Raw genomic sequence first — 13,138 nt, 5'->3', positions numbered from 1 at the left:
AGAGAGAGAGAGAGAGAGAGAGAGAGAGAGAGAGAGAGAGAGACCATTTTCATGAATGAATATAGGAGGATTGCCGTAGAGGAGCTTGAATTTATTTAATTCTTCCCGCATAATCCACGGTGTGATAGGGAACTGAATCATGTAAAGCGAAAAGTCAGTTATTTGCACAATGGATAATCTAAAAAATAGAATCAAATTATGTTACATTTTATTTTATTGATACCTCTTTATTTGAAAACACCTGCGTTCCTACTGCAAAACCAGAAAGACAAGTCATTATAATGTAACGTTGTCCAACTTTTTATTATTATTTTTTATAATATCAAATAGATCATTAGGCTACGTAAGGGGTATTACATTAGAGTGAAATGGTAAATGATGTGAAAGTTCACAAGTTGAACAAACCCATATGTAATGATACCACAGATGATCTAAAAGATTAAGTGTTTATAAGTACTTCTTTCATTATATACTGTACAAATTTATTCATACTTGAATTTGTAACACTTTAATCTCTTACTATATTCACTATCCTTTAGCCTAAAGAAGTACTTACAAATCTTTGCAGCCATGTCTGCGACGAAATCTCTCAGTTGGTCCTTAAGGACGTCAGAATTGTCTGAGATATTGCCATTGGTGTAGTGAATGATTCCTATAAAGTCAAATGAACCCTTGAGTTGTTCAGATTCACGAGTTGTGAAGACCGGAATTCTTTCACCAGCATTTTTCTTCATGGAAATTGGATAGTCTCCATACAGCAAGGGTTCCATAACCCTGCAATATCAAAGCATACTTCTAAAATTGACAAGTTTATTATTCTTGGAGATATGTATTATTGATATGTTCAATTAAAGAAAGCAGTCTTTAAGAAGATAGAATAGCATGCGACAGAACTTCAGTCAAATGAAGTGGAAGAAAGAAGTAAAACAAACCAATTTTAAGGTTTGCTGCTTACCAACCAACCAAAAAGTCACGAGCTCGTTGAGTTGCTGCCCTGTCTTTCTCTGCATTTGTTTGAGGTAAAAGTCCATACAAGAAGATAGAGATACCAACAAATCCATGTTGTTTGTTCTGCAATGTTACATGAGTTTCTCAGAAAAAAAAACATTATTTGCCAACAAAGTTTGGATGTGAGCTGAAACAAAGTCAATATATAGAGATTGAAAATCAGATAGGGATTATAAGTTTAAGAATTTAAGTTGAAATTGTCAATTAATCCAAAACCACATTAGGTATAACCAGATGATAAAAATGTGAAGATATAATAATTAAAAACTCTTCGCACTGATAGTGATTACGAAATCGACAAAATTTCTGATGAATTACACTCTAGACAGATCCTTTATGTTTAGTGCGAAGTATATTTGTTGAAGATTTTGCCATTTAAACATGTATATGTAAGATTAGGTATATACCCAATACTTTCTCCGGTACAATCTGACAGCTGAAGAGTGAGCTAACAAAATATGATGAAGTGCCAAGTAGGGTTCATAGGTCGAGTTGCCCCTATTGCTCTTTGTAGCACAAAATGGGGGAGAACATCGTTGAGGTGGGCAGGTTGCGTGATCATACCCACCAAAGGCAAAAATGTTGGGTTCGCTGACAGTCGTCCAATACAAGACTCTGTCGCCAAACTCTCTAAAACATACATCAGCATAGTATGTGAAGTCTCTTCTGCATTTAAATCCAAGTAACTTATATGTTAGTATTTATCGATAGAAAAAATTAATTTGACATCTGACATTTCTCTTACTTCCATTTAACAATTTGACAATTCCACAATAATAAAATATAAATTAAATTGTTAAATAAAAATTAATAGAAGTATATGTGGAATAAAAGTACAAATTTGTAAATGTATCAACCTACCGAAACCCTTTATCGATTCTGTTCATGATTTAATATAACGAACTTGTATGTAAGACTAAAGCGAACGAACANACCCATTGTTAGAGTAGTTAGAATTTCCCTATAAGTATAAAGAGATCAGAAGCATACATGATGTCACGACTAAGCCATCCTCCATATTCATCTTCAAGAACCTGTGGAAGATCGTAGTGGTGTAACGAGACATGTGNTTGGATTCCTGCTCCAGGGAAATAGGGTAACTATATCAGTTGTAGAATTTGAAGAGAATTCAAATTGTTTTATTTATTTCGAGTGAATTCAATGCATGGCTAATTTTGCAAACTAATTAAGAGACCAAAATTTAAGTCCAACCATTGNTGATGAGNTGATTNATGAGATTGTTGTAGTACTGCAATCCTTTGGGATTAATGGGTCCTCTACCATCTGANGAGAAACATAAGCTTTTTGAAAGTGTTGAGAGTGGTTTTACCCTGCAAAGATATATAGATATATAAAATAAATTTCAAAGGTTTGTGTTGAGTATCATACTTGGTAACAGTCTGGACCAAGAAATGGAAAATTTATAGGCTTCAAGTCCTGTATCCACCATTAGCCTCACATCTTCCTGCATTACATATATTTTAGGGAAAACAATTAAACAGTGAGGCTTCAACAGTTCGATCAAAACAGTAAACAGTGGCTAAACTTGTATTTTTAGATCAGCTTATGCCTCAGTCTTCCCTAATCTTCCACAAATGAGAGAATCACAACAGTATGAATGCAATAACGGGCAAATAAAAAAAAAATACTGAGGCCAAGCGTATTCACTTTATACTTGTGGTATCCATCACAGGCTACATCTCCATTTCCTCCACGCGCATATCCTGTTCAGTAAAAATTAAACTGAAGTTTTAAGTGAATAATGATCGGTATGTAATTGAAAATACAAAACTAGATTAGTAAAATTATATTCCGTGGTCTTTCATCATTGATTCAAGTTTATGATATGATAGATGGTTTATCTTAAGACGATGTAATCTTCTATTAGAGTTATAAAAATAAAACCACACACGGAAAAAGGAGGGGAGGAGAGAATTGTCAGTCGATATAATAAAATATTACAAACTTTATGCCTTTGAGAAGATATAACAGTGGCAACAAATCCTTATTTAATGTCTTCAATGTTGCATATGATTTAGGAAATGAAATAATTCCAAATACCATGCATTACATGGAATGTTGAAGTAAAATGATGCAGGTTGATTCATTATTTTTGAAATTTTAGTTCTTATGAACACCTCTCTTCTTCCACGTCCTCCTTTTCCTATTTGTTTCTTTGTATTCTTTCTCCTCGTCAACACATTCCTGTTTTATATATATATATATATATATTAGGTTCAGTTTTACGTATTTTAAAACTCTTATAACATCAATTAATTCTCATAAACTCCAAATTATAGATTAGTGAGATTGCATTAATTCAGAGAAAGTTTGGAATCTAGAAAAGATATTTTGACATTTCCCAAAGGATAATGATATTTAGATAACATTTTTTTGACAACATTTGAACATTAATTAATTATGTATCAACATGTGATTGGTCAAAAATTACTCCACAATAAATAATAATAATAATCACAAACATTATTGTGGAGTAATTTTTAACCAATCACTTCAATGTTCAAATGTTATTAAAAAAATGTTGTTTAAGTATCATTATCCTTTCCGAAAATGGAATGCATTTGCTGTATTAGTCTTGCTACGTAAAATACATAAAAACGTGAAAGTTACCATTTAAATCATTTTCTTATTACATAATACTTCCATCGCCTATGTTGCCAAAAGGTCTCTAATGGCCCTAAGAAGAAACATTTAATGTTCAAAATTTTGATAAATTTACATTGTTAATTTCGATTTTGTGAGAGTTTTAGATAACTTTGAGTCCACAGAGTCACGTAATACAAACATTAAAAATTTGGCTTAATAATTTGGGTTTCACTTTGGCCTTGTATATTTTTTTTAATCAAATAAGTCTTAATATTTTTTAAAACTTTACAATAATAAAAACAATTATACGGTATTATTCTCTCAATTTTGATTTATTGTACGAAATTTCCAAAAATATGAAAAATCTATATTTATATAAAATTGGTAAGAAGGATGGGAAGAAGAAAGAATGAAGAGTGAAGNAAAGGAACCAGCGTGGGCAAAGGTATCCCATATGCTAACACTTCTTCCGTCTTCATTAGCAGCTCCTTCCACCTGTTTACAATAATAACAATAACATATTTACAGATTAATTTGGATTATCTTATATGGTGTTATCTTTTCGTTGTAATNCAGAATACACTTNATTTCTNTAACTGCAATAAAATANTGATAAAAGAAAAACGATGAATAAATTTAGAGGAATTGAGCCTGAACCTGGTAAGCAGAGGTGCCTGAACCGAAAACAAAATCGGCCGGGAAATCGTCTCTGNTATAGGTATCGGCCCCGGCAACTCTTCCCAAAGCCAAATGCAGAAGCAAGAAACAGAGCATGATAGCGTTGCTGAAGCATGTGTGTTGTGTTTCCATCGATGCACGCTTCATTTGGTCTAACCCCGTCAATTGGAAAGGAATATGAATGGTCCATGTGCTTCGTCTATCAATTTATTGAACTGTTGATGTTGAAATTAAGATTGGTACTGTTCACTTTTTTTTTTTCTTTTGTTTGAAACTTCTCTCTTTATATTCATAAAACAAATTATTTCTTCCTAAATTAAAATAGACTTATCTAATCCTTTCAATGTTGTTAAAATGTTCACTATAAAAACTATTTAATATTTTTAAAAGGGTAATAATTTTAGAAAAGTAATTTTAATTCACAAAACAATTCATCTTATTTTTTGCGAACAATTTTCTCAAATAACTTGTTATTGTTTATTAAAATTACAATATATTATTACAAACCTGTAAAAAAGTTTTATTTTTATGATATCAAGAATAAAGTAACAATTAAGACATAATAATGGATATTAACCACTCAATATGTGTGGCCTCGAAAACTCTCTTAAGGATAATTTTTAAGATAATTATAGGAATATTAAGTATCCAATTTATTCAAATTTCAAATACAAAATCTTGTAACTATTTAGATAAGATTAGAAAATATAAATAAGTTATTTTTGTATTTTAGAAGAGGGACAAATTGTAAAACAATACATATATTATATATAAGAAACACCATAAACAAGAAAAATGACTAATTCCGAATTAGTTATTGCAATCTGAGTCACGTTCTCATTGATTTATGTTATAACTTTCTTTACTTTCTTTAATTATTTATCTCTTCTAATTTACTTTTTGTATTCTTTACATTTCATTGAAACTTGTGAAGTCCTTGTATTACCACATGCATTGTTAGTCCTTTACGGGTAGTTAGGAAGAAGTCTATATAAAAGGGGTTGGGGTGTTTTGGGAGAGACAGTTTTTGAGTCTTATTGATTGTGTGGGAACTCTTGGAGTTCTTTGGGGAGAGGTTAAGCTCTTTATACTTCTATTCTTGATTGCTCAGTAATATAAAGAGGTTATACAGCACTCTTGGGTGTGTGTTTTGTGTGGGTGAAGTGTGTTTTCCATAGGTTCCCGATTAGGAACCTATCATTTGGTCCGACTTGTTGGATCCAATTAAAGGCGGAGCACGACTTTGGAGAATAGAATCGAAGAGAGGATAAGCGTGATGGAAGAAAGAGACAATATCTTGGACAGGAGGACCAATGAAAGGAGCATGACAAAATGGAAAAGAAATATGCAAGAAATACGACAAGAAACGGCCGCGATGCGTCAAGACCTACAAAAAATTATGCAGATGTTGGGTGGACGAAACAGGAACCAGGATAGACACTCAAATGGGAGCCACGCATCTGCCAATGAGGACAAGAGGGCCAACCGCGGAAGAAAAGTTGAACATCAGGAGGGGCAATATAGTGGGAGGAAGCAAGGGGAATTACCAGTCTTCGATGGACTCGACCCATTGAATTGGATCAATCAAGCTTAGAAGCTTTTCGAACTACAGGGGGTGATGGAGGAAGAAAAGGTGCGTCGGGCATCCATGAGTATGGAGGGAAGCATTGGGTATTGGTTCTGGGCCTGGGAGGCTAAAGCCAAGAATCGTTCTTGGTCAGGTTTGAAGGCTGGGTTGATCAATCGTTTCGGAGGAGGATTTCGGGGCACGGTGTACGAGCAACTCGCAACCTTACGTCAAGAAGGGTCGGTGGAGGAATTCACCCAGAGTTTCGAAATATTGTTGGGACAGACGCAAGGATTGACGGAAGAGTTGACGTTAGGATTTTTCTTGGCAGGATTGAAGGAAGAAATTAAGGGCCAAGTACGCATCCAAGCTCCTAAGGATGTGGAGGGGGCGATTAGGGTCACGAGAGATGTAGAGGATGCGATGATTCGAGCGCGAGGAGGAGGAGGGAATGGTGTCAAGGTGATCGGAGGAGGATCGCGACCCACAACAACAGTGATTCGCGGAGAAGTGGAGCGACCCACCGTAAATCGCGTGGGAGGAGTGGACGAGAATTCAGCGAATCGGAGGGAAGCACCGTTGTCGGCGACGGGTAACAGGGGCGGAAACGCTGGAGGAGGTGATGATCGGGGACGAATGGTTCAAAATTTGCCCTATTCCGAATTTCTGAAAAGACGGGAAGAGGGTCGGTGTTTTCGGTGCGGCGGCCCTTTCGCACCAGGACACCGCTGTTCCGAGAGAAGTTTGCGAGTGCTCTTATTGGCGGAAGGCGAGGAGGACGCAGTTACCAAAGAGGGATTTCAGGAGGGCGAGTGCATGGAACTGTCGTCGTGCTCGACGGAGGGGAGGACGTCGCCCACGACCATGAAACTCACGGGGCGAATCAGAGAGAAACGAGTGGTGATTCTCGTCGATAGTGGAGCCAACCATAAGTTTGTGAGTTGACGGGTGACAGCGGAGATGGAACTTCTGGTGACCAACACGGCGCCATACGCGGTGAGTCTCGGGAACGGACGTCGGAGGGTGTCAAGAGGGCGTTGGGAGGGGGTACCCATCAACATAGGGGAAGCTACGATGGTGACCGATCTTTACGTCTTCGAGTTTGGAGGAGTAGATATTATCCTAGGAATAGCTTGGCTGGCAAAGCTAGGGAAAGTGGTATGAATAAATCTGGGGGCAGCCGTGGTGGAGGAAAATCTGTACGTTTTTGAGTTGGGAAGAGATGATGTTATATTACAGATTGCATGGTTGGCAAAGTTGGACGAAGCAGTTATTAACCGGAGGGGAATGACCATGAGTTATTATCTGGCGGGTAAAATGGTGAAAGTTAGAGGAGACCCTGCACTATCGAGACAATTGGTGGAGCCAAAAGCTCTCCTGTCAGATTCTGAAATGTGGACTTTGTTGTGGGATTTAGACTTAGTGGAGAAACATGTGTACAGTGAATGGCCTGATGATTTGACAGAAGTGCAGAAAATTAATTTGGAAGGGGTGCTCCAAGTACACTATCGTCCACTTCGAGAGATGCAAGGCTTACTACCACCTCTTAATATTAAGCAACATTACGGAATAAAATTCGAGACTTGGAAAGTGGGTTTCACCGAGAGGAGAAAAACCATGACCAGAAGAGATCTTGAGATTGGCGGTGGGAGAACCAAGAACAACAAAATAGGGGAAAAACTACACTGCGAAGCTGATACGCATTGGACATCATGGCTGGTTCCTATGTTTGGGGTTGCTAATATTGTTGTTTCTGTTATTTCCATGTACATCAACAATTGTCTCAAAAATAACTTCGGTCCCCATGGTGGCTGCGTGGCTAAGTTCCTTGGAAGGTTCTCTTTCGAACCTATGCAGGAGAACTCGTTGCTTGGTCTTTCTCTTCAACATTGACTTCAACCTTGGGGACAAGGTTGTTTCGGGGGAGGGTGGTATTGTTAGGCCTCTACTGGTAGTTAGGAAGAAGTCTGTATAAAAGGGGTTGGGGTACTTTGGGAGAGGCAGTTTTTGAGTCTTATTGATTGTGCGGGAACTCTTGGAGTTCTTTTGGGAGAGGTTAAAGTCTCTATACTTGTATTCTTGATTGCTCAGTAATACAAGAGGTTATACAACACTCTTGGGTGTTTGTTTTGTGTGGGTGAAGTGTGTTTTCCATAGGTTCCCGATTAGGAACCTATCATGCATCAATTCAGATTTTACCACATTGAAATTACACTTGTCATTGTGCTATTATTTTCATTATATTGAAAAACAAAAAGAAACAAAAAGAAAAATCGTGTAATGAAATATGCATAAAATTCTAATTGAAATTAAAGTAAAAAGAAGGTGACTTCATTAAGTGTTTGGTTAAGATTAGATCAAGAAATAAGTGATTTTTACATTAAATTGATCTTCTTTATAGAAGATTAAAAGAAAAACACCTTAGTCAGATTGAAAAACAAAGTGTTTGTTCATCTTGTGATAAAGAACTCACATTGTATCTATTTATTTTGAAATGATAACAAAACAATGATCGAAACAAAATCCTTGGAAAACACTAGGAAATAGAATCACCAAGAAAAACACCAAAGTCAATGGTTGATTTTCTTGTATCTAAATAAATGCCCTAGCTTACATCAATACCCATTGAAAGATGAAATTTATTGTTGACGAGGAAAAAGAGATCTTGATCTACAATGGACTTTAAGTAATGTAGTTGATGATGAATTACAAGTAAAAGTGTGATTAATGAATTTTTCATATATTACTAATAAAAGTAATGTTTGGTTTGCAAATAGTCAAATGCATAAACCTTCCAATTAATCTTCTATATAGAGAGAGGGATCCTTAGGATCCACATATAATATGCCTAGTTTGTTACCTAAATAACCAATATCATCAAGTAAAAAACATATATTTTCTCTTACTAAAAGAGACACTTTATTGAATTTTTCCATTTCCAAGCAAAAGAAGTATTGGACATAAGAATTTTTAGTTTGAACAAAAAATTCAATGTTAATTGTACCTTATAGGATCTGTTAAGATGTTGTTTAAATAGATCAACAAAATAAACAATGAATAACTGGAACCATGAGTAAACAAAGAGTAATCATTTTTAAATTGTGTAAGACCTTGTTGCAACAAGGTGGAAGAGAAATTGTAAAATCGTTGTTTAGAGGTCTATCTCAATCCATATATAAATTTATTCAACTCGAAAACTAATCCTTTTATTTTTGTTTTGCCAACTTGTGAAATATCCATGTATACTTATTAAAAACACTCACCATTTAAAAATGCATGGTTGATATCTAACTACTGGATGTGCTTCAACTTTTTGTACTATCAGTGAAGAGGTTTTATCCATAATAATTGATATTATCATGTTTTTATTATGTTTATTTTTTTATCTTTTATTGGTATTTTTATTTATTATTTTTTAGATAATTAAGGATTTATTTAATATTTTGGAAAATAAAAGTATTTGGTTTATAATTATGTAGATAAGTGGAAATCACCATAGATTAAAGAATATATCTACAAAATTAGGTATCCATAGAGTTGGTTACTTCAAGTAGAAAATCAAGTACAAATTCTAGGCCTAGTCTAGTTTAATCTAGTTCGCCTAGCAAGCCAACCTAGTTCATCTAGCAAGTAGAGTTTAATTTGCCTAGTGACTTAATTCACCTGACGAGATGTACATTTATGAAAATTTATAAATAGAAGGCCTTACACAGTTGAAAATTATTCTTGGTTGGAAACTCATTTTGGAGGCTGGACGCATTCATCATTATTCTTTTTTAGTGTTTAGAATGCATAGGAGTAACTAGTTCTCTTATTCATGGGATTGAACATAATGTATCTTAACTTTGTTATTTATGTCATTCAATATATTTCTTTTTCAGTACTATTGTGTTCTATTTTCTATTTAACTGCATGATATTTTATTGATTACATATTTGTAAGTGTTTGATTATTGGACACGATATTATAACCTAGACTAGGATCAAACAACTAATAGATTGAACACTGGATATAGAGATTTAATCACTGATCATTCTAACATTAGTGCAAAAACATTGTTTAACGTCACCCCTTAGACGTCACTCAGGAGTAAGCACAACATATATTGATGACCGATGGCATTTTCATAAATAAGTTGGCCATATAGACGTTAGTTAGGATGGTCCCGGACGTCTAAAATCCTATAGACGTCAAGGCTCTCCTAACTAACGTCTATATGTATGACAGGTAGGTGAAAAGTCATTTCTTTTCGCCATATAGACGTCAATTAGGATGGGCCCCGATGTCTATACACTAGTGCAAAAATGGGTTATAACGTCCCACGGTCAACTTCTCACCACCCAATACGCAACGTTAAAAATGACTGGTAGCATTACCGTATATAAATTCAACCGCTCCACGTCCTCTATTAAAACAGTTCGCTGTCTAATATTTATTAACGACAAACAAAACCCATATAGACATAATCTAAAATGTGCTAACGTCAAACAAGGGCCAGAACGACGTAAACCAATGACCTTAGTGTCGCAACCAGAATCGCGACGGGACGACGATCCAAAAAAGAAAACAAGTTTGGAAAAGAGATTTGGAGTCACCACCATAGTTTATTCTGGAAAACTACAGAAAAACCATAAGAAGATAAAGAAAGGTCTACAAAACCAAATTCTGGTTTCAGAAGTCTGTTACGTGTGGGGAAGGTGTTAGCACCCTACAACGCCTGCCCTAAGGCAGTACCTTTAATTAAATACGCGAATTTATGTGGTTTGCAAAATGTTTAATTTCCCCTAAAAAATAAAACTCTAAAGAAAACAAAATATTTTTTTTTGTGTTTTTTGTGCCCGACAAGGATTGACCTTACTCCTACGTATTCTCAAATGAGAAATCAGGGTTACGTAGTTCTAGCCAAGATTGTTTATTGTTTGGAAACATTTATATTTTAGCATTTTTATAAAAAAATGGAAAAGGTTCTTAGCACGAGGACGATGCGTGCGATCACACACATGCTTAAACCTTTAAAACATATTTGATAATTTTATGAAATGGGAGGGGGTCTTAGCACGAGGACGACGCGTGCGATCACACACGTGCTTAAACCTTTAAAACATTTTTGATAGTTTATTAAAAGGAGGAAAGGTCTTAGCACGAGGATGATGCGTGAGATCACACACGNCTTTAAAACATTTTTGATAGTTTATTAAAAGGAGGAAAGGTCTTAGCACGAGGATGATGCGTGAGATCACACACGTGCTTAAACCTTTAAAACATATTTTTTTAATTTTTATAAAAGGAGAAAAGGTACTAGCACGAGGACGATGCGTGTGATCAGACACGTGTTTAAACCTTTAAAACATATTTGATAATTTTATAAAAGGAGAAAAGGTCTTAGCACGAGGACGATGCGTGTGATCACGCACGTGCTTAAACCTTTTAAATATATTTTTTAATTTTATAAAGAGAGAAAAGGTCTTAGCACGAGGACAATGCGTGCGATCACACACGTGCTTAAACCTTTAAAACATTTTTGATAGTTTATTAAAAGAAGGAAAGGTCTTAGCACGAAGACGATGCGTGCGATCACACACGTGCTTAAACCTTTAAAACATATTTTTTAATTTTTATAAAAGGAGAAAAGGTATTAGCACGAGGACGATTCGTGCGATCATACACGTGCTTAAACCTTTAAAACATATTTTTTTAATTTTTATAAAAGGAGAAAAGGTATTAACACGAGAACGATACGTGCAATTACACACGTGCTTAAACCTTTAAAATATATTTTTGATATTTTTTATGATTTTTATATTTTTTATTTTTATTAAAAAACATTAATAAGACAAATTCTAAAACTACAGAAATAAAAGCAAAGACAATAAAAAAAAAAAAAACATTACAGTCTAATAGGCCCAACAGAAACAGGGTACAGAGATTAAAAACCAGGGTTGCTAAACAAAATTGAGGCTCTTCTGGTTTAAGCCCAAGCCTTTCCTCCAACTTTGTAGTCTGTCAGGGATGTATGGCCAAAAATGGGGGTGCAACCCGAAATAGCATGCTCAGGCCCAATCCTTCTTTTCTTTTGTCTGCAGCAACGAAATGGGCTACAACCCAAATGAATTAGGGGTGTAACGGTGAGATTTAGAGGTGGCGCGAAGAAAATTTTGAGGCTTTCTGATTTGGGCCCGAAGCTCTTTTTCTTCAGACTTAGAAATTACCAGGGTTTCTTTCTGCCCTCCACCTCCTCAAGATTTTGTTTTTTATTCTTAGTACAAAACTAACCTTTTTCTTTACTTTTTTACCCTTTTTATTTTTTTTTACTTTCTATTTTAATAACGTCAAAGTAAAAGAAAGGTTGAGTCTGGTTTACGCAAAATGTGAATTCTTCTACTTCCTTCATGTCAGATCCATTTCTATAAAAGAAGCCACAGTGCATCTTACTTCATACCCTTTTGCTTTCTTTATCCAATAATAACAACCCCCTTTTCCCTCCTTTTACTTTTTTCCTTTCCCCTTCTTCTTCAGCCCCTTTCTTATTTTCCTCAACGCTTTAATGGACTTATAAGAACCTCCACGAGTGCTTCAATTGTCACCCACCCAACTTCCCTGCTCTGCTCTAGTCGGACACATAAAGAAAGCTATTCTTACTATATTCCTAAACATATACAGAGAACAACTAGGGCGTGGTCCAATGGATAAAATGAATTTTATGAAGAATGAGGAGCTCAGATTGCCTCTAGGCTTCTGTTCCACCCAACTGACGAGGAATTGGTTGTGCAATACTTAAAGCGCAAGGTTTTCTCCTTCCCTTTGCCAGCCTCTGTCATTCCTGAGTTTGATGTTTGCAAGTTTGATGTCATCCCTTTGGGCTTAAAGGGTGATAACGGTAATTCTTACCATTATCTATGGTGCATTTTTCATGCCATATCAACACTCCTAAAGCTTTAAAGATGCTTGATCCTCTTCTTTTATCCAATTCTGTGAATAAAACTTAGCTTAGGTTACACGTTAGTTTTCATCTCTTTTCCTCAAATTTTGTAGGAACTTTGCTTGCTTTGGAAAGACATTGAAGCTCTTGAAAGTGGAGAACCAAGGAAGGCCTAGAAGTTGAAGAATTGAAGATTTTTCTCTGCACAAGTGGCGCCCAGGCGCCCCTGAGGGGCGCCCAGCGCCCGTCAGCTCGCAGTTTTGGCCAGTTTCTCACGCTCAGGCACCCCTGGGGGGCGCCCAGCGCCCTTCAGCTCGCTGTTTTCACTGGTTTGTCATGCCTGGGCGCCCCAGAAAAGG

The 13,138-nt window shown here is 35.8% G+C and overlaps 1 protein-coding gene across 1 annotated transcript in view; it reads right to left on the bottom strand.

Annotated features, from left to right (window-relative positions):
• The window catches only part of LOC106772288 (hydroxyisourate hydrolase), a 5,807-nt gene extending 1,328 nt beyond the window's left edge, over positions 1–4,479 (bottom strand). The window contains exons 1-11 of the mRNA XM_014658590.2: positions 4,273–4,479; positions 4,047–4,110; positions 2,677–2,732; positions 2,398–2,473; positions 2,221–2,292; positions 1,999–2,086; positions 1,416–1,674; positions 956–1,071; positions 557–774; positions 224–252; positions 45–132 (exon numbers count right to left, since the gene is read on the bottom strand). Coding sequence (XP_014514076.1) covers positions 45–132; positions 224–252; positions 557–774; positions 956–1,071; positions 1,416–1,674; positions 1,999–2,086; positions 2,221–2,292; positions 2,398–2,473; positions 2,677–2,732; positions 4,047–4,110; positions 4,273–4,440 — 1,234 coding nt within the window. The 5' untranslated portion in view covers positions 4,441–4,479. The remainder of the gene's footprint in view (positions 1–44; positions 133–223; positions 253–556; positions 775–955; positions 1,072–1,415; positions 1,675–1,998; positions 2,087–2,220; positions 2,293–2,397; positions 2,474–2,676; positions 2,733–4,046; positions 4,111–4,272) is intronic.
• Between the last annotated feature and the right edge of the window lie 8,659 nt (positions 4,480–13,138).

This window comes from Vigna radiata, chromosome 8 (genome assembly GCF_000741045.1).
Source record: "Vigna radiata var. radiata cultivar VC1973A chromosome 8, Vradiata_ver6, whole genome shotgun sequence".
Classification (NCBI taxonomy): Eukaryota; Viridiplantae; Streptophyta; class Magnoliopsida; order Fabales; family Fabaceae; genus Vigna; species Vigna radiata.
The sequence above is the reverse complement of the archived record's forward strand: the minus strand, read 5'-3'. Positions and strand labels throughout refer to the sequence as shown.